Source organism: Mugil cephalus, chromosome 21 (genome assembly GCF_022458985.1).
Source record: "Mugil cephalus isolate CIBA_MC_2020 chromosome 21, CIBA_Mcephalus_1.1, whole genome shotgun sequence".
NCBI classification, from domain to species: domain Eukaryota; kingdom Metazoa; phylum Chordata; class Actinopteri; order Mugiliformes; family Mugilidae; genus Mugil; species Mugil cephalus.
Window position 1 is genome coordinate 8,930,606 of NC_061790.1, and position 27,931 is coordinate 8,958,536.

Below are 27,931 nucleotides of genomic sequence, written 5' to 3' on the forward strand. Positions count from 1 at the left end.
TTCACTTACTGCCAAACCTATTGACAATCGATTGATTTAATAAAGGGAGAAAACAATGAGTTGCTTGTGATTTCTCGTCATGGTTTCTCTCGCGTTAAACTACGGATAAAAAATAAACTTTAAAAAAAAAAAAAAAAAAAAGAAATACCCGCTTCACTTTTCTTAAAAGTTAAAATATACAGAATGTTTATTTCTACAAGAGGATGGTCGTACAATTGAAAGCAAAGATTTTTTTAGTAAAGACATACGAAGTTGGAACCAAACAAGAAATTACAAATTAAAAAAAAAAAAAATCTAAAAACGCTCAGTTACTCCACTAGTACTTGGGAAGTAAAGACACTTTTTTTCTTGTGTTCCTCTTTGTACAGATATTAGACCAGCACACACTTAAAGCTCTGGCGACAGGATACAAAAATACACCTCCACAATGAGACTGGATACCAGTCCTTTAGTCTCCCCCTCAAAAGCTAATTTCTCATAATACACGGGACGAACGGTCCCTTCTCTGTGTCTTTCGTGAACATGCCGAGTCCCGTCCATAATTTCCCCACAGACGGATCTAGTCCCAGAGTTTGATCTGTCCGTCCCAGCCGCAGGTGATGACCTTGGACGTTTCGTGCGGGTGCCACAGGGCGCTGATGCACACCTTGTCGTGAGCCTTGATCCTGTGGTAGAGCTTGGTGGTCTTCCAGTCCCAGATGTTCAGCTTTCCGTCCGCGTCTCCCGACACCACGTAGCTGGTGGAAAAGAACGAGGGAGCTGAGCATCACTTTTTCTAAAAACGGATTCTGTCTCCAGTTCACCTGCCAGAAGGTGGGAGTTTTTTTTTTTTTTTTTGGTATTTAGACTAGCCAGGAGAGTTGCCATGTTACCATGGATACCGAGAGGAAGTGAGGGCACCTGCTCAAAGACGTGGGTGAGAAAGGGGGCAAAATAACTAAATAAATAAATAAAAAGTCTAAATCAGGCAGCTGGACTGCGCCAGTTATCTCTCCTCATGGAGATTGTGCATCACAAAATATGAAGAAGCTTTTTTTTTTCCATCCTGCAGCTAACTTTTAGAAGACATGTAAAGACACAGACTATAAGAGGTGAGCAGAGGTATTCATATATATGTATTTGAGCCACTAAAATAATAATGTAATATGTAATAAAGTACATTAAACTATTATATTTTGTTTTTTTCTTTGTCTCACAATCAGATAACTGACATAATAAAAGCGGTATCCAGTCTTTTCTGACCTGCTTTTGTTTGTCATTTATCAGTGATGCCCAGCACTTACTAATCAACCTTTATTGCGCTTTGGCTCTCTTATTCTAGTTCCTGTTAGAATAACAGGATTCGTTAAAATAAAACAGTTGCTGAGTTTATTCTGTAAAAAAAATCCTCATGGTCACCATGTAAAAGGTTCTTCTCTCTCTGTTTGGAATAAATACATGTTTCTGTGCATGTTTGCCTCACGCGTGGTAGAAACCAGGCGACGTAACGAGTCTCCGGTATGTGGCAGAAACATGCCGGAAGCAAAACAACAGGTTGTTAAAACAAGTGTTGGAAAGCATGAACAAAGTCAAAATCGGTGCTGGCAGCAAAATGTGGGTCATCTTCCTCCGTTAAATACACGCAATGCACAACATCTCGTCAGTAAAGCTCTATCCTGACTCATGTTTTGAGGTCATTATATATTAAAATCCACGGGAGCAGTTAGAATGCAGAGTGATTTCAGTCTGACCGAGAAAATACTGTAAATGAGACTAAGTGCTTACCTCATGTCTGGGGAGAAGTCCACTTGGCAGGCGTAGCCGGCTACCATGTGGCCCTTGAAGACTTTCTTTTTGTTCAGCCTGAAGCGGTTTTGTGCTCCGAAGATCAGAATCTGGTTGTCCATAGACTGACACGCGAGCCATTTACCTAGGATTAAAAACAAGCGAAGCGTGTGTTAATTCCCTTGATAAGCCTCCACAGCACATTATGGACTCAGAAGATTGAATTTAAACCCCTGAAGCACATTTCAGACAAAAGTTTGGTGTTAAAGTAGAAATTACTTCAAAGTTGCAACCTGTCTATTATATTATATCAGTTCAATTCAATGAACACTCACTTGTCCTTTTATTAGGTATAGAGCACCTTTGGGATGTGGTGGAACAAGAGATTGGCATCATTGATGTGCAGCCGACAAATCTGCAGCAACTGTGTGTTGCTGTCATGTCAACATGGACCAAAATCTCTGAGGAATGTTTCCAACACCTTGTTGAAAGTACGAAGAATTAAGGCAGCTCTGAAGACAAAAGGGACCAACCTTTAACTAGCAAGGTGTACCTAATAAAGTGGCCACTGAGTGTAAATAGTGTCAATAACAAGACAAACTGTCTCAAGGCGCTTTACAAAACCCGTCCAGAGCAAACATGAAGGCGACGGTGGCAAGACTGTGACAGGAAGAACCCTTGAGCAGAGTCCAGCTCAGATGAACATAGATACACACATCTACATGGACACTACATGTAATCGTGATACAAGTATAAGATGCAGCTAGTGCAATGACTGAATATAAGAGGGATCAGAGACAGGTTGGATGAATTCAGGCAGGAGTGGATAACTGCAGGTCATGAGGACTGATGAGACCAGGACCACAAACGGAGCTCTACAGGTCAGATTCTCCATGGAAAGTCTTTGATGTGATACTACTGTGACTAAGCAGTAAACCTGAGTATTTAACAACAGCTGATGGAGAACGACTAGACCTGGGAATCACTGTTGATTTGAATTCATTTGATTCTGATTCACAAAGTCCTGGTTTTATTTGATTAGATGCAGCTCAAGTCAGTGTTGCCTCTGGGCTGCAACCAGTCGTTTAATCCATTCAAGCAAAGTGAAGACAGATTTCAACTATTGTTGTGCAACGAATTACATGAATTGACACCGAGTCTTTCAAAAAGAATTTAATTAAACTGAGATTTTTTTAAACCCAGCGTCATATTTTAGCAGATACACATAAACGCTAGAAACATGTCTCAAGGACAATATTCTTCTAATAAAGCAACACTAGCAGGCGGACGGCTCTGTGAAAAGGCCATGGACTCATCATTCTGCCATCTTTCATAAATTGGAATGATTGTGCACTTCAAGGAAAAATAAAAGAGGTTTTTCATCAGCGGCCGAGAATCTACTTCACAGAGTGTTTCGGTTCCAGACAACCGTACAGTCTCAGAGTGACTACACGGTTATAAGAGGCAGCGCTTCAGTGTCACAGCATTACACGACTCGCTGCACTTCTAAAGGAGAACACGGTGGAAATTATTAATGTGATATGAGAGAGATGCCATGTTGGTGCGTACGGGCGCGCGCGCGTGCGTCTTCTTCTTACATCCGCTTTTGCAGAACGTAAATGAAAAAGACACTATTGTCCATAAATGTCAAACGCAATCGGCGCGGGAGGATGAAAACAACTTGACGAATTTCACAGCTCGCTCGGGCTCCTGTCTCTTTCGTTGAGACAGAAAGACAAAACGGGAGAGGCTGTGGGACGTGGTGGCGGTGCCTTTTAGGCCTGGGAGAAAACTGAATGATCTCCAACCGAGAACGCATTCCTTATTCACGCGCCGAGGAAAAACAAAACGCTGCCCAAAAGAAGGAAGAGAATCTGAAAATGAGTAATCAAAGTAAGAAGGACGAGACGAGGGCTAGCGAGCCGCGTCTGAAAGCGGTTGAGGATAATGGGGTGCAACAGAAACAGAAGTGTTACATTTCTCCTCTGTTAATGTGCTGCTTTAAAAACCTACTGGATCAGAAATTGGCTTCTGCTCATTGATATCTGTGCGCGCTTAAAACGGGAGTTTAAGGCTGCAATAAACCAGCGTCTGCATAATAATCATGACCTGAGATGCCCCGATCACCTGTCATTTGTTTTTACATGATCTGTTCTCCACGATGCCTACAGCAAGTCCCCCCCCCCGCCCCCCCATCACATAAATTATAACGGCGATTTCAACATGCTGTTGTTGCATAGCTCCGCGTTCTGCATTTTGGGAAATCTACCTCCTTGCCAAGAGCGAGCTAATGAGAATATCAGCAGCGCTCTCGCAGCTGTATGTTAATTACTGCGCTACAACGGGCTTAGCTGTGCAAAAAAGACTGAGATGAGGGCGAACAGCTGCCCTGGCTCCGTCCGAAAGCAGCAAAAACCAACGAGCCGCTCTTAACCTCGCTAATTAACATGCGGCGCCTTCTTTGTTGAAGATTTTTTTTAAAAAAAAAAAAAACTAAAAATGTGGTATTGTGAGAAGTTATGAGCTTTATTTATTCCATGTTTGGGTGTAGTTTTCAACTGGTATCCTCCTGAGGAACACAAAGACTTCCTATAAAGCAAGACTACTGAGAAAACTTGTTCTCTCTGCTTCCAGTCTGCATAAGTCAGGCTACTGATCTCCGGGCTGTAGGATCATATTAACTAAATACAGTCCAGTGAAAATATTTGGACAGTTAAACTATCAGCCAGTTTAGATTAGGTAGTCAAGTTAGCATCTCACACTTCACTGCTAGGGATACCTGTGGGCCGTGAAGGCAAGAAGACTTTAAACATCCACTACAAATTACCTCAAAAGTGGTACAATTCCAAAAATGTAACAGGCATGTGAAGTAAGCTCGGGGAAAAGGTCAAGAAACGTTTGTTTGTAAAAACGAACGACTTGTGGGAGCAGACTGTCTGAACCAGAAGGAAAAGCGGCGGCTTAGCTGCGTGACTGTGAGTAAAACCAAGAAGAATCAAGGAAAAGCAGCAAGGACAAGCTCGGAGATCAACGATCAGTTCACAGAACGCTAGAAATGGTGTTAGCCTGAGTACAGTGGGGGAGGAATGTGACAGAAACCAGATGGCCCGTTACTTTCGGATGAAACGTATGCAGACTCGACAGGAGAAAACCAGAGGAGGAACCAGACTGCGCTCAACGGTGGGAATATCAAAGACATATTTAAATTCCTTTAAATCAACATTAACATGAATCCAACATGTTTTAGTAAAGGGATAAATGGAGGCAGAAGATGTTATCTTTCAATCAGCAGTTCACCCATTTAGCGATACAGGAGCTGTCTCACTTCACACAGAGGCCACCTGTCAATCCAAGCTTCCTGTACACAGCAGGCCCCGCCCCCATCGCTGCCGAGTTAAATTTAACTGGCCGCACTCAGTCTGCCTCGGTTTATTCTCCTGAGCCGCGACCAACACTGGAAGGTATGAATCTGTTTCAAGGTGGTAATGTAGTTTCATGCTCCCCAGAGTCCCCCTGTTCTGCGCCACGATTTGACTACTCACCATTGGGAGACAGAGTCACAGCTGGCATGGAGTGCATACTGGGCTCAGCGATGTACTTGAAGTCCACGGGGATATCCCTTAAAAAAAAAAAAAAAAAAAGAAGACAAAAAGCATCGTGAGTACACTTGAAGATGGGTTTAACACTGGATGAAATAACAACCCGAGCATCGTGTGAACGAGAACATTCACGGAGCTGCAGAAAAAAAGCGTCTTCCTAGAGAGAGATGAAAGAAAAAATGATCATGATACCAGTTAGAGGGTAAATAACTCAATCTCAAAGATGCTTCTGATGCTGCACCACCACTGCCCCAGCATCCAATTATTTATCAATCCATTCTTTGCTCTTTCACCCTGCCTCTCTGTTCTTTTTCTTCTGTGTTTTTTTAGAAGAGACGTGTCTGTTTGATCTTAAGTGGTCTGAAGATCTTTCAAATCTACAGCACTATACGTCAGTCAGGATGATAGGACGCCAATTTGCCGAGTCCTAAGTGAACGAGCGCGGCCGATGTGCTCGGGCGCCTTCCTCTGTGACGCGCGCCTGCATGGAGTACGTGCTAAAAAGCCACAGCACTGAGCTCATCTCGCATCTGGTCGAACTGAAACCAGGTCCCTGTGTCCGTCTGTGACGAGTCACAGCAGGAGCTCAAAAAGACCAAAGAACTAAAGACAGGAGACAGCGAAATGATAACCTCGTGTACACTAAACATACTTTAAATCACGCACGCGAGCGAAGTCAGACACAGAAGAGCCCGCGGGTTTATTCAACTCAACGTCTGCAAAAAGCCAAACGAAGCGAAGATAAAGCCATCAGATCTCTACTTGTGGAGACCAATGGGACACGAACAAAGAAAAAACATACACACTGGGGATATTCATGAATAATAGATTTTGTTTGTTGTTTACTGTGTTTTGTGTTGAGCTTAAGGATAACGGAGCTGTTTTTTTTGTGTAGTTTATGTATGAACTTTAGTTTGTCAAACATCATATCTGCAATGAGGCTGAAGTTAAGATCAGGCATCTGTTTAAATTACTGCCCTCTCATAACCTCAGCAGGAAGAAACATCTATGTTCAAAAAACGCTATAAAAACTTAAATCACTTCAGCACTTTACAAAACTACCAACATTCAATCATTTTGAGGCATTTTAACCCTTGAAGTCACTTACGACAAAAAAAAAACAACAAAACAAAACAGAAAAATTAGCTTTTTTCAATAAAACTAATGTTGGGTGGCTGAAGCATCAGTCTAGGCTATGACCAAGATGATCTAAAATACTGACTTGATTGCATTATTAGTTCCCTCTTGTAACCTCAGCGGACGAAAATGTCCCATTGACTTCCATTATAATAAGTTTTTTGATCTCTCAGCCACGGCCCAATAAAATCATTCAATCTGCAATATCAGGGTTTCATTTAGGGGAAAAATGACCAAATTTGTCATTTTTAGTGTTCAACACTAAAATCAGCCATTTCCCCATTATAGGGCCTGTGCATAAAATGTTTGTTATTTCATTTGTTTTTTGTGCTTGTGTTATTGAGCTTAGCAGGATATTATGAGGCGTGTGTCTGTGTCTTATTTCTTACTGCGCTTCACTGTGAAGAAAACACAGCAGTTAGTGTGTTTATGCTTCTTCTTCTTTATGCTTATGGTTTAAATGTTGTGGCTGATTATGCATTAACTTTTTTTTTCTTTCAAATGCTCGATGCCATTCTGAGGAGGCAGCGTTATTAGCATTGGGCAAATACTTCTATAATCTGTTGGTTAAGTTTGGGATGGAGGGAGGCTTTTTAAAAAGAAATGTCTTGTCAGAGATAAACCAGAACCATGCTGAAAGCTGCTCCGTCCATCCCGTATAACGCAAACAACGTCTTTCAAGTGTCTCCGCCGTTTTTCTAAATCCAGCCTCCGAACTCTCAGATTCATCACTCTCCGCGCGATGTCTTTATGATCGAGAGCTAATTCCCTTTGTTGGCAGATTTTCTATTGATTGCGATCCTCCTCCTCCTCCGACGCAGACACACAGGGACTCTCCGTTCGTTCCCTGATGATAAACCTCCGCTTCAGATAAAGTCGCGTCCCCGGAAAACTGTGTGAAAACGAGGATAGAATCTGAATTGCGAGTAGGCGTTTTTGCGCCGTGACGCGAATAGCTTCTAGATCTGCAGCCTCACAATCTTTTTTTAACCAGCCGCTACCCTCTCACCCTGCCCCTCTCCGTCTCCGCTCGACTCCTCGCTACCATTCCGGCAACGTGAGATCCGTCTGGTAAATTTGGCCCTAATGATGCTCCTTCAAGAAGGGGGGCGGGTTAACCAAAGCCTTGAGTCAGGTGGTGTCTGTGGGAGAAAGAGGGACAATCAGGCGACTCTTTGGCCCGACGTCCCACTTACCCGTTTGCTCCCACGCTCGACTAAAAAAAAGCTCGTGGGAGCCTCCCCTTCAGAGCGGGTTTAGAAAAGAGACTCTTGGGATGAGATTCTTTAACTTCTTCTTGTTCTTTCTACATTTTAATCGATCCTTCAACCTCAAGTGTGTGTGAACAGCCTTTTTTTCCCAGCACTTCATCCCCATCTCTCATGCTATCAGAGGGAAAACAAGTTATGACACGGAGGGGAATAGTAAACTACACGAATAGTCGTACTTGAATAAAAAGCCATCCCCCTACGTTCCAACAATCCACGGGAAGCTCCCTTTATCAGCTGGCCTTTAAATATTTATCATCTCCGAGCATAAAACACCACCGGTCGGCCTGGCCGATGTGCCCCCCTGCAGACGTGCCCGTGAATTTGATTTAGTTTTAGTTATTTGGTTTATCAAAACATACAACGGCAGACAACAAAAGTCAGGATTGAGTGGCTAATAAGTGGAGCGGTGCCCACATCTCATAACAGCTCCAGTGGGACAACGAGATATTTCTCGAGGCGTGTAAAGAAGCTCGATCGCGGCAGAAGCCATGACTCAGAGGAAATTAGCAGCTCATCTCTCGCCGTCTGGAGGTCTGAAAGGAGCAGCGGACAGTGCGGGAGCACATCTGTCTGCTGGCGGCACTTGACACGGCATCATCTGTATTCCAACAAAAGACTCCGGACGACAACTAGGTTCTTCGTAAGGTCATAACATAGTGAAATGAGCCCTGCTAACAGTTTAATCTGGCGGTTTTGTAAAATGAAACTGATGACTCATTTCTCCTGGCTCAGCGCATCTACAGCGATGCATTATTAAGCATAGGGAGCGGGATTACAGGGCAACAAACGGTGTAAAAGTGAGTAAACACGGGAGGAGAATTGAGCCAGTTTTAGAGATGAAAGCAAAACAAAGTGCTGGTGACATAAAACGGGCAGGCACCGAGTTGAACTAATCTCTGAGCGGAACGTGTTTACTGCACTGAAGCACCTTCCACGGCTTTAGCTTGTGCCGCCACATGTCGCGCTGACAGGGATCTGGGAGCGATGGGTGAACCCTGATAGATAGAGGGGCAGTGTTGGCAGCGTTTTCTTTTAAACTTTAAAGAGTGTTGGTGGCAAGAGGAGCAAACTCCATCCATCCATCCATCCATCCATCCATACACAAGCAATGTTTTTATGCCCTGCTTGTTTAATTCAGATACATTTACAATGTGTTAAATGCATTTAATCCAGTTTTAATTCATACAAAACAACTGTAGATCATATTCTAAGTCTAAATTGCATTAGAAAAGCTGCTGGTTATCATTATTTCTTTTACTATTTTCAAGTCCTTTGTTTGCAGTTAGGACACATTCTCCTAGCTTCATAAATTTACTCTCCATCGTCGATGACTTTGATGAAAAACTTGGAAATTACACACTTCCCACATCATAGTGTTCATGGTACAGGTTAACTTGGACGGGATAAAATATGTTTGATATATTGTCACCGTTTGCTTAACATTAAAATATGCGCAGCAGCTATTTTTTTTTTTATATTGGAAGCAGTAATTTCTGAGTTTGACAACTCAGAGCTCATTTTTTTTCCGCAAGTTGTCTTGAATGCAGCATCAGCCGCAGCCAGACCTCAACCTTGCTCCCACGCCCACCTTACTTCTGATTGGCTAGTGATGTTGGTTTGAAGAGGGAAAGCTGCGTCACTCTCATTCCATTGGGGGGTGAATTTAATTTGCTGTTTGAATCTGACAATAACCTGTGTGAACATTTCTTTTCTTTTTTTTTTTTTTTTTTTTTTTTTTTAAATCGCCACACGTCAACGATCCGGCACAGTGCCAAAATACTTAAAGCCCTGCATATTGTACATGTAGGGAGACACACACCCCCTGTGATCCCTGGCATGGGCCGTGGACCCCAGGTTGAACCACTGACCTCGGTGACTATAGCCTGAAAGATCCACTAGTGACCAACCACGTCCATTTATGTAGACAAGTCCTATCAAAGCACAGTCAAGTTTCACCTGCTGTATCTCACATTTCACGCAGCAGTCTGTACTCACCACTCCCAGACTCTGAGACTCTTGTCGTCCGACGTGCTGACAAATCTGCGGTTCTCATCAACGAAGGTGATGGTGTTGACAGCACCCAAGTGACGATCGTACTCCTGGACCACCTCGCCAGTCCTGATGTCCCACTGTCAAGGGCCCAAAATAGACAGAATTGAGGTGAACACTGTCTAAGATGATCGTTAAAATGGATCTTAAAAACAATCCCAACAATTCAACCGAATCCATATTCTGGTGGGTTTGCTGACAACCAGAATAAACACTAGTCTCAGTGCGAGCGCCAAAAACCGAAGAGAAAATCATATGCTCGGCTGCGAGAGTCTCACTGTGCTAGAGCTGTGAAATTATTTAATCGCAGTGATGTGATGACAGCAATTAGCAATCAAACAGGCCCCAGTGCTGAACGTTATTTTTTTTGGGGGGGGAAACAGCACGCATGAATTAAAATGTAGAGGCAACCACACAGAAGCCACTACAGAAGAAACAAACAAAAGAGGAGTCTGTCCAAACAAGCTTTTAGATCCAATTCCACTTAATCTCTTTTTTTTCTTTTTTCTTAAATCTTACCCTTGAGGGGGTGGAGGGGGTGGAGGAGGTGGAGGAGGTGGAGGGGGGGCAGCCATCTGTTGTCACAACCCAAAAGAGAGCTGCATGATTTAACACTAACCTTGATTCTCGTGCCAGATTGTTACAACTGGCCTCATTGGCGATTACGGAGCAAACTTTTTCTCCTGTTACAGAAACATTTTCTATTTAATTTTCTGCTGAGAGAAAAACGACTCATGTAATCTGTTAAAAAAAAAAAGAGGAAATTATATTTCCCTCTATTTGTTCTCTCAGCGTGTTGCTGCCCCAGATATCCGACTTTCATCTGCAGCGGTTCAGGGTTACTTGCTCTGTAAACGGCTTACGTAATAGTCTGAATAGGTAGTTATAGATTTCCTTCTTCTATCACAAATTGCTCCTGCCCCTTGTCTTCTTTTCCACCCTCACGCTGCCTGTGATTAATGAGTTGCTCTAGTCCTGTCAGCTTCTCCAACACAACTGTACACACTAGCAGTGGAGGATTACGTATTTTATGTTCCTGACCGTATTTGCGTCGTCCGAACCAAGCTTTACCTGGACAATCTTCTTATCGGACATGCCGGCCACGAAGAGGTTCTGCTTCTCCTCGTCCGGGTTGAACTTGACGCAGTACGGCACCTTTCTGTTGGTGAAGCGGGAGATACACTGGCCTGTGGAGGGAGGCAAATTGAAAGTCAGAGCTCCAGAATAATCCACAGTGGCCTCTCAGAAAGGCACACCAGGAGTTGTTTAAAATTTAAGGACACCGTCTGCAACTTTCGCCGCTTTATGTTGTGTCCCTGCAGGTGGTGACAACTCGGCTGAATCGCAAATCAATTCTGGATTTCTTTGTGTTCATTCAGCGGGAGTGAATCACCGCCGGAACAAGAACGGAGAAAATGGGATCATAAAATGACTGAAACGCAGAGAAGCCCTTTTTGATGGCAGCAGAAGCTTTTCACAAACATGATTTAAGCAAACAGGGGGAAGGTTGTGAATTATTGCTACAACAAACCATTCCCGCGGCAACAAAACTAACAAGAAATACAGTAAATGTATTTAACTTAACAAATCTGGTTGAGGTGGATGAACTCAGCCAGAAGTGTTTTGGATGGCCTCCACCGTTATCAACAAGTGGGGGGGATTTAACTCTTTTCTGCCCCCTGCTGGAGCGGCACAAACAGAGTTAAATGGCGACTGTGAATAATGACGATGAGATAAGAGGGAAGCATGTGGCAACAGCAGCTTCCCTTATAACGTGGCGCCATTGAACTCCTGTCTGGAGCCATGCTAATTTGAAGTAATTGAACCTGCTAATGCATCATTCTATACCGATCAGGCGTAACATTATGACCACCTTCCTAATATTGTATAGGTTTTCCTTGTGTCTCCAAAACAGGTGTAACTCAGTTCGGGATCCAGTGAATTTGGAGGCTTCTTCTTGTTCTTTCTACATTTTAGTCCATCCTTCAAACTAAAGTGTGTGTGAACAGCCTTTTTCTCCCAGCACTTCAACCCCTTCTCTCATGCTATCAGAGGAAAAACAAGTTATGACAAGGAGGGGAATAGTAAACTACACAAATAGTCGTACTTGAATAAAAAGACACCCCCCTACGTTCCAACAATCCACCGGAAGCTCCCTTTATCAGCTGGCCTTTAAATATTTATCATCATCTATGGAACTGTGTAAACTGTGTTAAGAATATCTGCGAGTGTTATTTTCTTTTTTTTCTGATCAACCTGCATTATTTTTTCGGTTTATTCAAATGGAGAAGAAAATTGGTAGTTTGTTGATTATTGTTTCCAGTGATTTTAGCTCCAGACGGTTTCTGGGTTTCTTTGCAAAGGCCAAGCTCCGCTGAGGAATTACCTTCAAGGCAGCTAGAACTCGGAAAATCCTTGGAAAAGGGCAAACAAGCAACAAATTGAACAAAATGTCTCTTTGACCTTCTTAGCAGAAACACACATGTGACGTGCGGAGAAGATTATTGAAAGCACTTGCGGTTCCTTCAGTGTGCCGTTCAAAGAGACGCAGCGTATAAGCAAATTATCCATTGATTCGGTCGTTTTGGAAAGAGCACATCCAGCTGTGTGAACAACAGAAAATGGTGTGTTTGACGTCAGCGGCGCGGCCTACCTGTCTCAGAGTCCCACAGTTTAAGGTAGCGGTCGTACGCAGCGCTGAGGAACTGCGTCCCAGTGTTGTTGAAGCAGATGTCTCGCACTGCTTTGCTGTGACCTGACACACAGAAGAGATTACAAAAAAAATAAATATAAGCCGCACAACTCCCCTCATGCCTTCCCCGGGTCCCGTCACCTGCTCTCCCTCAGCCGCCGCCCCTTTGATACCTAATTCATTTGAGGAACGTGAAATCTGGTTAAGGGAAATAAGGGATGTTGAGGAAGACGGATGAAGCGGGATGCGCGAGACAAGGGAAATGGAATCTTTAAATGAGCCTGGAGAGGAAAAGATGGGGAAAAGATTACACGCTCCATCTGCTTTTTGTTCTCCGCCTTCTTATTCTCTCCCTAATCCCAATCTGTGCAACCCTTAGGCTCTTCCTCACGCAGCATAGGTGATGTGAGGTCCCTGTTGGATCGTTGCACGAACACGCCCCCCTTGTTTTAAAAAAAAAAGAAAAGGAAAGGCTTTTATCGGGGGTGCAATGTTTCCACGGTGATAACAGAGCCCGCTGGCACACTTGCTCTAACTTGGCTCGCTGCAGAAAGCCTTGATGGTGTGTGTAAGCGGGAACACACAGATGCCGCTGAAACTATTGAATGGTGAAAAATGTATTCGTATATACAAATTTAAAAAAAAAATGTGTTGTGTTCTAACGATCCATTTCTATTATTTTCACAGCCCAGTTTTAGTCAGAGGCTAAATAACAGGAACACCTTGGTGTTAATTCCATCCACTGAAAATTACCCAAAGCAGTTGAATCACCACCTTTCCCACATTGACTCAACAGCCACCAAGGTAACCGCAGCAGGGTTATATCAGAACGCATTTGTGTTCACTAGTGTACCTGAGGAACTAATACGTGTATCTGCCCTATTACACATTCAACTGAAACACAAAAACAAATTAGAACATTACATTAACTAGTCCTTCTTACTCGCTGATTCTGACAACGATCTTGGCCACCACTTATTTTAGTGTACGGCTCAGTTAGGACTGGGCGGTATAACCACTTCATACCGAAAACAAAGAATTTTTTCTCCATTATAATATGAATCTTTTGATCAAACAACATTTGGAACTCTGCAGCGTGAGACATGTTTTTCAGACCAGACCATTTTCAATGTAGCGCTTCTTAACATGCATGGTGCCACTGCGAGGGTGGTGAAGATGAAATGGTCCAAAAAATTAAGCAGCAGAATGAAAGAAAGGGTGTTTGGACGACCATGATTTCTGCAGCTAAAGCTGTCCCCAATTTTAGCTTTTTATGAATGGGGGAAAAAAAATGTGGCGCGCAGACTACAATTATTACGGTAGCCGGTTGCACTGCTACTGACTTTACAGACATAACAGCTTAAATATGTTTAAATATGAATAAATATGCCAAAATAAACGAAACCGTAATTGTTCCCATTTCTTCATTTCATCTCGATAACATTTAATTTTTTTTTCTCTGTAAATGTCTCCAGATTTCCACATCAGCAGGCATTTTTTTAACACGGAGACATGCAAACCTGTTTCACTACTAGTGTGCAACCAGCAGAAAATGTTTTAAACATGGGAGTATGCATGGAAAAAAAAATACTGTGATATACATTTTTGTCGTAACGCCCAGTCCTGGCTCAATTGCACATAATTTATAAGAGTGCTATGAATGTAGTCGGAGAGAAGCACATACAAAGAAGAACATGAAAAATTAGTGAGCCCTACCTCATAAATATATAAGAAAATCAAACACATCAGAGGAGAGTGAACAATAATAAAAAGGGAATATTTTATCATACTATTGAAAAAAAAATGAATACACCAGGGAGCAAATGATCAGGCTGAGAGCAGAGCAACAACAAAGAGAACCCCTTTTTATTCTCTCCACAACGTAGCCACAGACTCTCATTCGTTACCAATGAAAGAAATGATATCATCCGAGGATCTGCTGCGTCTCCCACCCACAAGCCCCTCAGCTAGTCACTCTGTGTCACTTTATTCACTCCTAAACTGTGTTCTCTCTTCCTGTACACGGGCTCCTCTCCGTGTCTTGTGCCCTCCCTTGTCCCTGGTTCCCCCTCGGCCCCTGGGCTGCTGAATTATGCATATTCTGTGAAGGGAGCTGACAAGCAGAACCCACGGCTGCAAACAATCTCTATTCTGACAGTGCGCTGTCTCTGGGAAGAATATAAGAGTGTCCTGCATGTATTAGCCTAATCCCGCTCCAGACCCCATATATTTATTAAAAAAAAAAAAAAAAACACTTTCTGGCAGCGGTCAGCAGACGTATCATTAGTGCCCCGGTGATGCTGAGCTCACAGTCTGTCACGGTATTTCCCGAAAGCCTGCGCTCATCTCAGACCCGGAGCATATTCCGTGTCAGCATGTTTGCTGACGATCCATTATAATTTACATATACAACGACTTATCGCCGTTTATTACGGGTAACCAAATCAAACTTTCAAATTTGGTTGTGATTGGAGATGTAGGTGAACACACTCACCAATAAATGTCCGGATGCACCTCCTCTCACCGTACACTTCCCACAGCTGTGGAGAAAATTGAACAACAAGTGAAGACGGATCCGAGCACTGGCCAAGAATTAAGACAAGTAAAACAGTTGTTGTTTATAGACCCTCTGGCTTGGAATATATTTAGTTTAGTGCTTTGTAGTTTTTTACAAGCCAGTGCATCGAGGTGATTGTAGAGGTTCAAGAAGAATTCTTCTCAAAAGTAACACAGTAAGCTTAAGGGGATGCTTTCCTTTAGATGAATGGGTGTAAAGTCACTATATTGAGCTGAATGAGGTAACACAGTAGTAACTGAGCATATGGCCAAGTAATTTAAGTATTAAATCTTTAAATATTTGTATTATATTGAAGTAGTTGTCTGTCTGACATGTCTTTGCAGCAACACTGTCTGAAGTTACTGATAGTGAAATCTCTCTAAACAGATATCTGGACATGAATGCCAATTTGTCATCAAACAATAGTTTATGGGTTCAAGTTATTATGAAGCACTCACAGATTTTGTTGTGAGCTTAGTTCTCAGTGAAATTTTTGTCAACTTTTGAAAGCAAATCAGTTTGGAATATATATATGTGTATATACATATAAATATATATATGTAGGGAGTAATGTAACAAGGAGAAGCTGCAGGTGACAGGCGGCACACCTCCAACTTCTCTGCAAGGTAATCAGCATCTCTTACTGCGCACCATTTGTCTTAGACTTGTGCCTTCTGTGGCATAAAATTAGATCAAGATTTCTCTTGAAATGATAGGAGACGACTCATTAATGCCTGAATTCTTAATGAGAAACCCCTTCTTGTTTTGCTACCCTCACAATTCAGGGACATGTTGTTTCAGAGTCTGTGATGCGCATATATATCCTACCTTGATCTTACAGTCCATGGAGGAGGAGAGCAGCAGATGACCAGAGCTGGGAAACAGTCGGATGGCACTGACACCCTGGGTAATAAATAGAGAGGAAAACAAGTCCATGAGCACTTTTGACACATATAGAGACAACATATGTTGACTTGGCCAGGCTATTGCTATGGACACATCTTAAAGCGGACACATGGGGTGATTAAAATGCATCTAGGACAGCCTGCATGTGTCCATTTCTGCAACAGCCGTGAAAATGTTCATGATTTTCCTTCAAGATATGAAACTTTCTCCACAAAACTTCGGTGAGACCACACGGGCTCTTCTCAAACTATTGTCTCGACATCAGCACTTCCACACACTTATTATCTTTTCAAACCTCTTTGTATTTCAGATTAGACTACGAAGGCTTTAACTTCCTGCACAAAGCGGATGGGAGCCAATTTAAAACTTGAGTGAGTTCTCTCCCTGAAGTACACTGGCAGATCTGAGACATCAATCAGATCTTTCTCAGAATAACCCAGTGTTTCCTTTTATATCGGAGTTATAAAGACATTATTTTGAAAGAAACAGAATCATCTCAGATATGTCGGAGACAAGCTGCTCGCTACAAAGCTGCTATTTATTTATTTATTTTTTCAAAAATACCCAGGAGGCTTATACCGATTTCTCTCGGAAATTCTAACAAAGACAGCATAATGGCTTATCCTCCCTACATATACACAAACATCTATGTCACACTGCCTCAGATTTGTATCTCAAATCTAATAAAAAAAAACCCCACTACAATACGACATCTTACCATCGACAAAGCTTACACAGCGAATACGTAAAGCTGCAACATTGTGTTTTCCCACTGACCTTTGTGTGTCCGGACCAGACATGAATCTGCTTCTTGGGCAGATAACACTTGTCTGGAGCTTCGGTGGAACGCAAGTTGATGCCCACATCCTGTGGGACGTGGAGGTATGACCTGCCCTGGTAATCATACATGTCTTTAACTGTGGGGCAGAACAACAACAACAAAAAAAAAAGAGGTCAAATGTGATGAAAAATAGTGCTTTTTGTACAGAAGTTTCTAATTGGATTTAAATCCTTGGCTAGCAACGGCTGATGGGAAAGCAGCTTAAATACAACATCACAACTGTACACATGGATGAGAAATTATTAAGACGCTCAGAAAAATAATAGCTGGAAACATCCACCGTGGCAACTGAATAAATATGGTAAATTTTCAATCATTTCACTGAGAGCCATGGCCATTCGAACACAGAAGAGGCCTGAGTACCGTGGAGAATGGTCTTCTCTTCTGCCGGAGCATCCTCCTCATTCCTTCCCTTCTTCTGCCTCTTGGCTGTGATCTCATCCAGCTCTTTCTGCTCGTCCTGCACAGTAAGAGAATTACCAAACTCTTATCTCACTCAGTATAACGACAAATGTTTATTCTCAATGAACTTCTAAATACAAAACTGAATTTTAAAACTTTTCAACAAAATATACACCAGAGCCATTTGACTGCTACAAGTTACGAGTTATTTAATGTGTAAATGTGTTTGATATGTAAATAAAATGATTTGGATTATTGAAATGTTTTTTGAAATCCCAGTTTACTCAGTAGTGTGTCGGTTAATTATGTGTAGAAGCAGACAGTATGTGTTCAAATGATACTGCATGTCAAACAGAACAGTACCTCTGATGGTTTGGCCACATCTTTCTCATCTACATATTTGGCCCACGGTCCAAGGAAGCCGTCGATTTCTTCTGCATCTCCACCTTTGACCTTTTTTCTTTTCTCTCCCTTCTTGGAGCCGCTCTCAAACACAGTCAACCCTGGAGGCACAGTCGTAAGATGTCACGATCACATATTTCCCAAGGACGATACTTTGACTGTAAAAAAGTTTGATATAGATGGAGATTTTACAAAGAGACAATTATTAATGATTACCTTTATTTTTCTCAGCCTCCTCCACTGCACCGATGTAGCCAGTAGCGGACGATTGGTGTGTATCAACAGATGGATCTAAAGCGTAGCCTGCGAGCCGAGTGGGGATAAATGTAAGGTCATTAAAATTTAAACAGGTTCAGTACAGCGAGTGCGTCATCCAAACTCGTTGCAGGGAGGTTACCATATGTGGAGAACGTCCTCCTTTGCTGTTCAAACATAAAGTCATTGAGGTGGGCTGGTTCTGCGTAGCCAGACAACATGTTCCTGGGGGCGGACATCTGCTGGCTTTTGAAAGGATTCGTTGGCCCAAACTAAGAGGAAGCAATACAAAATCAGTAACAACGCTATAAATCAACATGTAAAGACCCTTGCAGGAAAAAAAAAAATACCTCTTACACACAGTCCCTCTATTTGGTTTATATTTCAGAAGCACAACACCCAAACGACATTCTGATTCATGAGACAGTAGTGAGGCGGATGAATAAATAAAAAGACCACTTTATTAATCCACCTGGGTAACTCCAGCATCTGAGCTGCCAGATCCCATGAATAATGCAACAAATAACATAAGGACAGTCTAGTAAGTCGGCAACAGACAAAATACAACAGTAGTCATGAATGATGTATGACCAATAAACACTGTATTCTAAGACGTAGTCTTACTTAAAACGTCAAAACTAAAAACACGCCAGTCGGTTAAAGATTTTGAGAGTATAGCTGACGGTTTTACCTCATCTCAACTGTTGCACATATCAGCCTTATCTTTTCTTCAGTAGCCCTAAAAATGCATCACATCTTGCCTTTACAGATTTGATTGCAAGATTCTGCTCTTCTTGTTTTCATAATCAATGGCAGCTTGTTGTTGCCAGCTTTAAACTGTGGAACAGTTTGCAACTCACTTTTAGGACTCTACAGCTTAAAACCCATTTAAAAATCTGTCTTTTCTATGAGCCGCCATTCAGCCTGTTTACCTTGTATTTCTTTTCTATGAAATGCTGTTGTGTATGAATGATTTTTATCTTGACATTATATGTTATTTATTTATTTTTATTATATTCTTTTGACTGTAATCAGCTTAGGTGCCTTGTCTTTATAAAGCATTTTCCCAGCAGGTGTACTCGTGTTTGTAAAAGAGCTCAGATACTACACGGTAGCAAAAAAGTGGCAATAGTGGCTGGCTATCTGGTTGTTAACGTAGGTCTTTTGGGTCGGAAATGCAGGGGAAAGTACATTTTCAACATTGCTCCTAAGCATATCCCAGCCAGTGTCATTTGGACAGTGTTGGAATAAGTAATTGATTTCAGATCAAATGTAGAACAATTCTGTGGATCGATGCAGGTTTCGGCGCAAAATCAAACAGAGTAAACAAAATGTCACAGAAATCTACTAAAATATATGTATGTAATAGCACAAAGTTCACTATTTTTCAGCCTTACCTCGGGTGCAAACATGGTCTCAAATGTTGGGTTAAAAGAGACTTCTTTCAAGAAAGGATCCAGGTGTGTGCCAGTCTCAACAGACTCCTAACATGAAAATAAAAGCAACGAGACACTTTCTTCAACAGTTTGCCAAGCAACACACAAATGCAAGTGTAATTGTGAATTGTGCCAAGTCTTTATATTAGTTGATACATGAATAATTTAAAAAATTAGCTTATAAAATAAACTAATGGGAACGAACGGAAGCTAGAGGATGCCTCTCCATCTTTCCCGCTAACATCTAATTACGTCCACAACAAACGTATAACGTTGCAATTTAAACGTCGCTTATTGGAAAATGTGTACTTATTATTTAAACGTATGTATTAATTACTGACCGAATGATTTTAATACAATAACCCAACTACCGGTACGACGTTATGCTAACGCCAGCTAGCTTGTTTAGCTTAGCTTACCTTAACAGCGACCTCCGGGGCAGAATTGAGAAGGGCCAGAGACATGGTTGGTCCAGACTGTAAAGGTTTAAGGTGAGCTAAAGCGTCCGGGTCCGCCGTGGTCGCTTTCTCTGCATTGGTATTTGATTCAGACTCATTTTCTGAATCTGAATCGCTACCGTAGGAAACGAGGGAGGTTATGGCGGCGGACATCTTGGATGTTGTGGAATACACCGGAAGCAGGAGGGCGGGACTTCCGTTGTCTTCTGTTGAAAGAAAGAAAGAAAGAAAGAAAGAAAGAAAGAAAGAAAGAAAGAAAGAAAGAAAGAAAGAAAGAAAGAAAGAAAGATGATAGTTTAAGTATTTAGAAAATGTCATATGTATCTAAATTTTATTTTAATATTTTACAATGACACCGAAGTTGTAAAGGTTATCAGTGAAATACTAGTCGGCCACAATATGTAAGGGATGTATTGTATTGAGGCTATTTGGCCAATGGTATGGATTTAATCTTTTCTTTTTTTTTTTTTTTTAACCAGAACTGCAAAATAAAAAAATGAGTACAAATAAATAACGTTTACATTTTCTTAAATGTGAAAGTGTCTTCTTTTTCTTCTACTTATCTACTTACTTTACTTGCATTATATAAGTAAAGTAGTCTGCATTGTACGGGTTCTCTATACACACTCTATTTACAATAACACCACGACATTATGCTTTTATTTGTTTGATTATGTTTATTTATTAAAATAAACAAGACTGCATAACTACCATAGCGATGTTTAGTAAAAAAAAAAAAAGAAAAAAAAAGAAAAAAGAAAATAATAATTGCCTGCAAAGACAAACCAAAGTGTGCATTTTTTGTTTGTTTGTTTGCTGAATTAATCTGTGAAGTAGTCTTAATAGCGTGATGCGAGGTGACTTTTATGTACAGTGATGATCAAATGAAATGATCAAACGAGCGTCCTTCCCTTGAATCGATTGGACATCATCGCATGACGGGTCGAGATAAGGAGCCAGTACAGGGAGCGAGCCTCCCACGAGTACACATCAGCATGGGACGCTTTCTCGCGCCCCAACAATAGAGTGGTACGTACCATTATCACCGACCTCAATAGGGATGCTTTAACGCGAATAAACCTAATTTCTGCACTTATTATTCGGGATAGCAAATCCCACGTCGCATATTGATAAAACCGACGCGGGTTTTATGTTACCAATCGTCCTGTTAGTATCACCGGACCGGGTTTAGTGCCAATTTCACCAACATCTATCCGGAGAATCCCTTTGGAAAAAAAGTGGCTGGATTCTCCTCCGCCGCCGCCTCTTCCAGCAGGAGTACATTTGATATCAGAGACACTTCAACCATGGATCCGAGCCGGGGATTTAAATTCTTGGACACGGTGGCACGCCGTGCTGCTCAGTAAGGATGGAAAGAAAATAAAGAGGAATTTTAACAAACGCATCAGGTAATTTCCTCATTATTATTGGAATTATTATTGGAACATTGTGTACTGCAGTCGTGTATACATATATATGTATTTTTTTTTTTAAACTTGATAATGTGACTTTGACAGGGTTATCCCATCGCGTCCTAACACAAGCAGCAACTTACTGCCTTAAACCAGAGTCTCCATGTTTGTAACATTAACCCGGAGCTGCTTGACTAATAGCGGTCCTGGTAATACAACACTGCCTGGCCATCACTGACTCCCACATTAACCCTGTATACAGGTGATGCATGAGACAACGTTGACAATGCTGAGATTTCGGAGTGTTTCACATCATCAAAAGTACTAATAGCGTGTTTATTTATGGATAAATAAGGGACACATTTGTAGCGGGACCGCCGGGTGATAAGACCCCAGCTCCACATCTGCATGGAGCTCCCGCTGCAGCGTCTTGACATATTCAAGAATATCATGTTGGTGGGAAAAACCAGAGGGCAAATATTTGCAGTAACCCCCCTAAATAATCCATCGCGACAAAACCACGCACCGAACGCACACGTACCGTGTGTTTTCTCATCACCCCCACAGGTCACGGAGCTGCAGTTTGTTACAGCGGGATTAACCGCTGGCATCGGCAGTTATTATTTTCCCCCCACTATGAACGCATTGACTTGCCTCTGCGAGGAGGAGGATAGGGGCTGGGGTCTATTCCAGCCAGCTTGGTTTGCAGTCATGGGGGATGGTAGCCTTCAGTCTAGTGTAAAGAAGAAGAAAAAAAAAGAAGAAGAAGAAGAAAAAAAATCATGCTTTGTGAAATTCGAAACCTTCTTTGTACTTCTTCAAGTGCAGCAAGAAGAGTGGGCACCAGCGACCAGCTTTTATATATATGCGGTGACAACTTGGAGGCTTTTTTTTTTTTTTTTTTTTTTTTTTTTTTGCGTTGCATTGGTGCCAGCTCATGTGGTCACGGGTGGTATTGGGGCTTGTACGTTAATTCATTAAAGTGAACATACTCCTGCAGCGTGTACGGATGCTGCAGGTCACTCCTGTCCACCGTGAAAGCTAGCGGCTCATTTCAGAGACCGTAGTAAAGTAAGAACAGTCCTGCTTGCAGTGAAAATGAATGATCACTGATGGAGGAGTTGCCTTTGGGTGCATGGCTGCAGAGCCATTGATAAAAAAAAAAAAAAAGGTTATGCAAGAAGCGGCTCTGAGTGCTGCTTTGACACTTAATAACTGAGGCTAGTTTGTGCCTCGGATGTGTTACGATTAGAATTAAATCTTCTGATAATGCTTGACAAACTGGTGTGTAGTGTAGTGTAGTTTAGGTAGAATTGCAGCGGTGTTTTACACATCTGGCTGTTTATTATGAGGAGTCACGCACCTGAAGTCAGTTCAGATCTGTTCTTTATTCGGGAAAATGATCTCCTTCGTCCGTTATCTTGATCGTGATCCAACGAGATGCCATTCTCTGATTAACAAAATGTTGATACACTGATTTCCACATAGCCGGACAGACGTCACATAAAGGAATTCTAAAGGAAATGCATAGGATCCCATACGAGAAAGCGCCGCTGACCGTTTTGACAGAGCAGACGGAGGGCCCTTGCAGCTGTTAAATTTATCAGTCTGCAACTGTGGCATCCACGCTACCACATGACTGAGTAGGAGCTATAGGCTGGGCTTCCATAACCCGCTCCGAGGGACTGTACATGCACGGAGAACATAAGCCGTTTTGGCTGAATTTAAAGTTGGCTTCGAGGCACGATCCAGTGACTCTCCTTAAAATGACATTTACAGAGCCGGTGATCAGAGTCACCCTCGCAGATGTCTTGAGTGGATGTGTGCTGCGGCACGTCCGCGGTCAAAGTTGTCTCTTTTTCCAGTGCGTTTTGGAATCACTAAATAGATTTCGCTCCTTAAACACTGTAAGAAAATCTCAAGTGCATAACAGGCTCTTTGAATCTGTGTTACTTTAACCTGGTTGCATGGTCTTACCTACCGGTGTATTCCCAGAATAGAGCAGAACATATTGCGTGTTTATCTAATACTCCTCGCAAACTTCGTGCTGCAAGGGATGACATTCCTGCACAGTCTGCACTTCTCATGTGTGTTACAGAGGCCCTTGTGATAGAACAGATTTGGCATGCCTCCTGTGGAGGCTTTTGGGCCTCTATTATTTGTTGACATTGCTCTGATCTTGTGCCAGTCTCTGGCTTTCTCATGCTAGCAAAAAAAAAAAAAAAAAATCTCTCTTTCCTCGCTTTTGTCTTCCTCCTCAGAGGTGGAGAGGGGTGGTAGGAGGACACAGAATAACATAATGAAAGTGTGTGGAGAGAGGGAGGGGGGAAAAAAAGATGATAAGTGAAGGCTGGCTGGCATGAGGAGGAGGAGGAGGAGGAGGAGGAGGGGGTAGGAGGAAGGTGGGCCAGGGATTCTGGGAAAGGCGGAGAGAAGCGAGAATGAATGTGCATGTCTAACGCTCAGTGCCCGTTTAGTGGAGCCACCAACAGAGCTCCTATCTCCCAGCTGTTGGGATGCTCCACAGGGTCTGGCACACTGGACCTATTGTTCCTCTTCTTGGCCAGACCCGCGGCTCTATAATGCCGCTTCTGTCCGCACGCCGGACTGGCCTGACAGAGAGACACCGGGGCACAGTTTAGCCCGTCTGACTGGTGCTCCTTGTGTCTTACTACCACTGCCTCCGCCGTCATTTCTGTATGTCTTTCTCGTTTCCCTTTTAACCCTTTTCTTCACGGGATACTGCCCTCATTCTTTCTCTCCGGCAATAATTGTTCTCCTCGCCGAAAGCAGTCTCTACACCTCCACACTCAACCTTACACCGTCAATATTTACCTCCTCCGTCGCTGTACTGCATCGCACGGAAGATGCCTCGTTTCTCTTCGCTCACCTTGTCGCGTTTAATCCTCTCAAAGTAGTCATTACGGCTCTTGACTGGCTCTGATAGAGCTGCCAGAGCGTCAAGAAAGGCCCATCTGATAGTGTCTCTGCCAAAGAAAAAAGTCTTTCTGACCGAGTTTAGAGACAACCATAATTAACTAACCGAGCGTCATAATCTTACTCTATAATACCCCTCCTCCTCCTCTCGGTTAAGCAGTTATTTTCTCCCCTGTGTTTTCTGTCTGTTTGCTTCCACATATCTGTGCGCGAGATCTGCGGCAAACGAGTTAGTCTGCAGCTCCGCTGCTCAAATATATGCAAGACTTCCGTCACTCACCACGCCACTTAAGGCTCAGATAAGTTTTGGAAAGGATTTGCCTCGCTTTTTTATTTTTTTTCTTGCTTTTTTTCTTTTTTTTTACATTTGAGCCTAGCTGTATTTCATATCTGTCAGCTGCAGCTTGGGGAATAGAAAGGGTATGCTCGCGCACTCCGGCTCTAAAAAATCGTTTCATTTGTTTAAGCGAGGAAAGCGAAGTGTCTGAACAGTCTGCGGAACAGACAAAACAACAAAAATATATAGGAGAAAGGTCTAAGGCCTGTAATATTAGCTTGAAATATTTTCTCGGCCTCCTGCTCTTCCCCCCGCGCGCTCGCACTGCAAACAGCAAAGAATCCCTCTTGAGTTGCTCCAGCATCAGCCACGTATTTTGGAAACGGAGCACCGTGGTGTCCTGTGACTGACCTGGCTTACGCTGCCTGCTGAAAGCCAAAACGAGCTGCACAATGGAGTCGACTGTGGACTGTGGATTGAGGCCACGCCCCTGGTGTCATGTGTATGTTTGGATGGTAAACGTAGCCCGATCCCTTTTCTCAGCACAATGTGGATGAGCTCTAGGAGCGAACGGGATCTCCCCGGTTGCTTTTGGCCGCGGCGCCGGGCAGTGGGCGTGTAGTGCGTTGTGTGTTTGTGAGCGTGTAATGCGTCCACGCTGTGTTTATACTGGCAAAGAAGTCGAAACCGCAACTCGCTGTTATTTTAGGTCACCTCGTAGTTTCTCGCACCCCGTTTGTTATCGTCTGTAAATGCTGCCCGCCGACTTCAAAACGATCTCTGCAGCTGCACTTACGGCGTTTGAATAAATCTGAATATTCAAAGTTATGCAAAATGGTGAGCTCCACGTCTGTGGACTCCTGTGCTCTGCTTTGAATATCCGGGCGCCCTCTTTTCCTCTCCCCTCCCGACTTCCGTCTTCGTGTCCTCCGTCGCCTACTTCCTCTCTTTTCACCGATCGGTTCTCATTGAGACGGAATGGCCGATGCCCCCCCCCCACCCCCTCCCCTCCCGTCACTACCGTGGTCATGTGCGATGATTGATGGAGGCTGGAAAAATGGGAGGCGAGGCACGTTTATCAAATCTGCAGCTCGGATCTCCCTTGTCAGGACTTGGGCGTCTGTGTTCAATTACAGACGCACTGAATTCTCATCAGGGTTTTCATAAGCAGTCATTTTTCTCCCTCGTTCCTCTCCGTGCGCTGTGTGGGAGTAGAAGGTATAGAAAGGAGAGGTGGAGAGCGTCAGGCGGTGAAGGATTAGAAGCATGAATGACGTGTAAAATAAAACAGGCACCGTCGCTTTGCTTTAAATATAACTCAAGACAGTTGTAACATCCTCACACGCATCTAGTTTCCTGCTGTTAATAATGAAAATGCCATGAAAAGCAATCTTTAATGAAGAACAAGAGCACCGCTATAAAAATATGCTTAAGGGAGATAGAGGAACGTGGTGGGAATTGAAAAGTAGCGGCAAGATCGGGAAGTAGCCTCTTAGTGTCCTGGTGTGTTTGTCCACCGCTTCGCAGCAGGGGCGACAATGCACACGGGCGACTGCTGCCTTCAATTAGGACTCAATATTTGGCTCTTCGTTCACACCTCACAGCAAGGATCCGGCTCCGCTTTGGATTTGCGCGACTTCCGACCACAGGGCCCGTCTGATTTGCGCTGGACGCAGGCCCGGCGGAGGCCGCGAGGATGAGCTGCTCTTCGCCCTCACATGTGAAGATGGAAAGCGCGGGGACGCTCGCCGTCCTTTTGTCTCCCGACGGCCGGCAGGAAATGCCAAATTCACTTAAATCCTCTGCTGCTCTCAACCGCCTCGTTCAGCAGCCACTTCATCTGTGTTATCTGCACTTATCATGCGGCCGTTCTGCCAGTTCCCCGGGACAAAGCGTTGCTCCGGAGCAGAGGTCAGATGGAGGGTAGGAATTACTTACTGGTGAAAGATGCATCTGCTGAGGACAGACGGTCGGCGGAGGGACGCTATGGTTCGGCGAACGCCACACGCTGCAGTCCTCCTCTTGCATTCTGTGTCAAGTAAAGACGTCGAGGCACAAGGATGGTGGCTGTCGGGGATGAAAGTGCGTTAACATTTCAATGATATGATGATGAAATAGCCCGAGACTCCGCAGATCCTTACATAACTGTCTTTCATTTGTAGACGCACGCCCACGGATAAGAGCATCTAGGCTGCTGTTGCGTAAGAGCGGGAAGTCGTAGATGTATAGATAGAAGACGGGGACGTCTCCAGACTCTGGCAGTGTCCAGAGGCGTCGATTCTTTGTCCTGGATCTGCGGCAGAGGAGTGAACGCCCGTGTGTCACGCATGACATCACGCGTGTGCCGCTGCACCTTCGGTGTCACGTCGGCGCTTTCAGACCAGACACCAAGATGGCGGACGCACACGCACGTGATTCACTGCCCCGAGAGGGTCAGAGCGTAGCCAGCCATCCAGCCGGCCAGCGAGCTTTAACCGTGAGCCGCCGTCCTCTCGACACAGCCAACCGACGATGCAAACACCACGGGCTATGCAGCGTCGCGACACAGGATTCGCTCTGGGCAAGAGAACACTCAGTCAACAAGGATCGTGTCGGAAAGCATACAGCGCTGACACTGATTTGAGTGGGTGCTTGAAATGTTTGCTGAAAACCGAGCACCTGCCGCGGCTTTAGATTCCGTCCCTTTTTCCGCTTCAGCGGAATTTCAATTAGGTTTGTGCGGTTGCACGCGGCTGGATGAATGACAGTTGTTGACTTCTCTCTAACTTGATCACTTTGGTTCATTATGCTTTTGCCTTCACATGTCCTGTGATTGCAGTAAAATGCAAAAAACGTGACACTAGAAGATACAAATGTGCTTCTTAAACTGAATCCAGGCTTCAGGTGCTCTCACATCTGCACCACCATCAAGGTATTATTGTACATTGTAGCTGGCGCACAACAGAAATGTAACCGGATGACCGTAACGGCATTTTTCAATTTTTTTCTTCCATCAGTGCATAAGGAGAGAGAGATGCACTTTACCGAGCGTCCGCAAACTACACTTTAGATGGTGTTCAGACTGCTGGACAAAGTCGATAAATAACACAGATGTCCTGGAGGAAGAATCTGAAATAGAATCTGAAACGAAGAGAAACAGATTCACTAAATCTCGCTCACTGTGTGCTACAGACGTGCTTAGTTAGCCCCGAAGCTTGCTACATGAAAAGATACCGTATAGTGTGTCATTTTTTGTTGTTGTTGTTGTTGTTGTTGTTGCAGGCAGAATTGATTAAGGTTTTCCGGCCTTTTTGTCGACCTTTTAATATGAGGTGTAAATTCAAAGTCGCTGTGATCAATTATTCAGAGGCCGTCGTAGAAGTTCGCCCAGAACGCATTAAACGTCCGGGCTCGTGCTAGGTTGAGATGTGAAAACGGGGCTGTTACAGTTCCTGTAAACAGGAGCAGGATGTAACAGAGCTGTTGCCTGACAGGTAAGGCTATTCAGAGCAATCTGCAGGGATGCCGGATGGATGCATAAAGAACGTCCCGATCTT

At 43.4% G+C, this 27,931-nt stretch overlaps 2 protein-coding genes across 5 annotated transcripts in view; one reads left to right on the forward strand and one right to left on the reverse strand.

The window, feature by feature from the left end:
- Positions 1 to 162: 162 nt before the first annotated feature.
- On the reverse strand, positions 163 to 19,946 carry cdc40 (cell division cycle 40 homolog (S. cerevisiae)). Its single transcript, XM_047573842.1, has 15 exons — positions 19,731 to 19,946; positions 19,273 to 19,359; positions 18,018 to 18,147; positions 17,837 to 17,923; positions 17,582 to 17,721; positions 17,180 to 17,276; positions 16,753 to 16,892; positions 15,898 to 15,972; positions 15,007 to 15,052; positions 12,474 to 12,575; positions 10,892 to 11,007; positions 9,767 to 9,900; positions 5,307 to 5,383; positions 1,765 to 1,909; positions 163 to 737 (listed from the first exon to the last, which is right to left on the reverse strand). Exons 1-15 carry the CDS (start codon positions 19,920 to 19,922, stop codon positions 560 to 562), a joined length of 1,746 nt encoding a protein of 581 aa, XP_047429798.1. The 5' UTR covers positions 19,923 to 19,946; the 3' UTR covers positions 163 to 559.
- Positions 19,947 to 20,774: 828 nt separating this feature from the next.
- Positions 20,775 to 27,931, forward strand: part of wasf1 (WASP family member 1) — a 56,662-nt gene continuing 49,505 nt past the window's right edge. The window contains exon 1 of one of the 4 annotated variants that reach the window (XM_047573765.1): positions 20,775 to 21,178. The gene's annotated coding sequence lies outside the window, so the exon portion shown is untranslated. The remainder of the gene's footprint in view (positions 21,179 to 27,931) is intronic. The other 3 variants (XM_047573762.1, XM_047573763.1, XM_047573764.1) reach the window with 3 other exon arrangements.

Excerpts from the sequence above, each read along its gene's own strand:
- cdc40 (XM_047573842.1), bottom strand. The coding sequence starts at position 19,922 with ATGTCCGCCGCCATAACCTCCCTCGTTTCCTACGGTAGCGATTCAGAT. Across the intron at positions 17,722-17,836 it reads GGAGGCTGAGAAAAATAAAG|GGTTGACTGTGTTTGAGAGC; the intron begins GTAATCATTAAT and ends CTGTGCCTCCAG. Across the intron at positions 17,277-17,581 it reads ATGTGGCCAAACCATCAGAG|GACGAGCAGAAAGAGCTGGA; the intron begins GTACTGTTCTGT and ends CTTACTGTGCAG.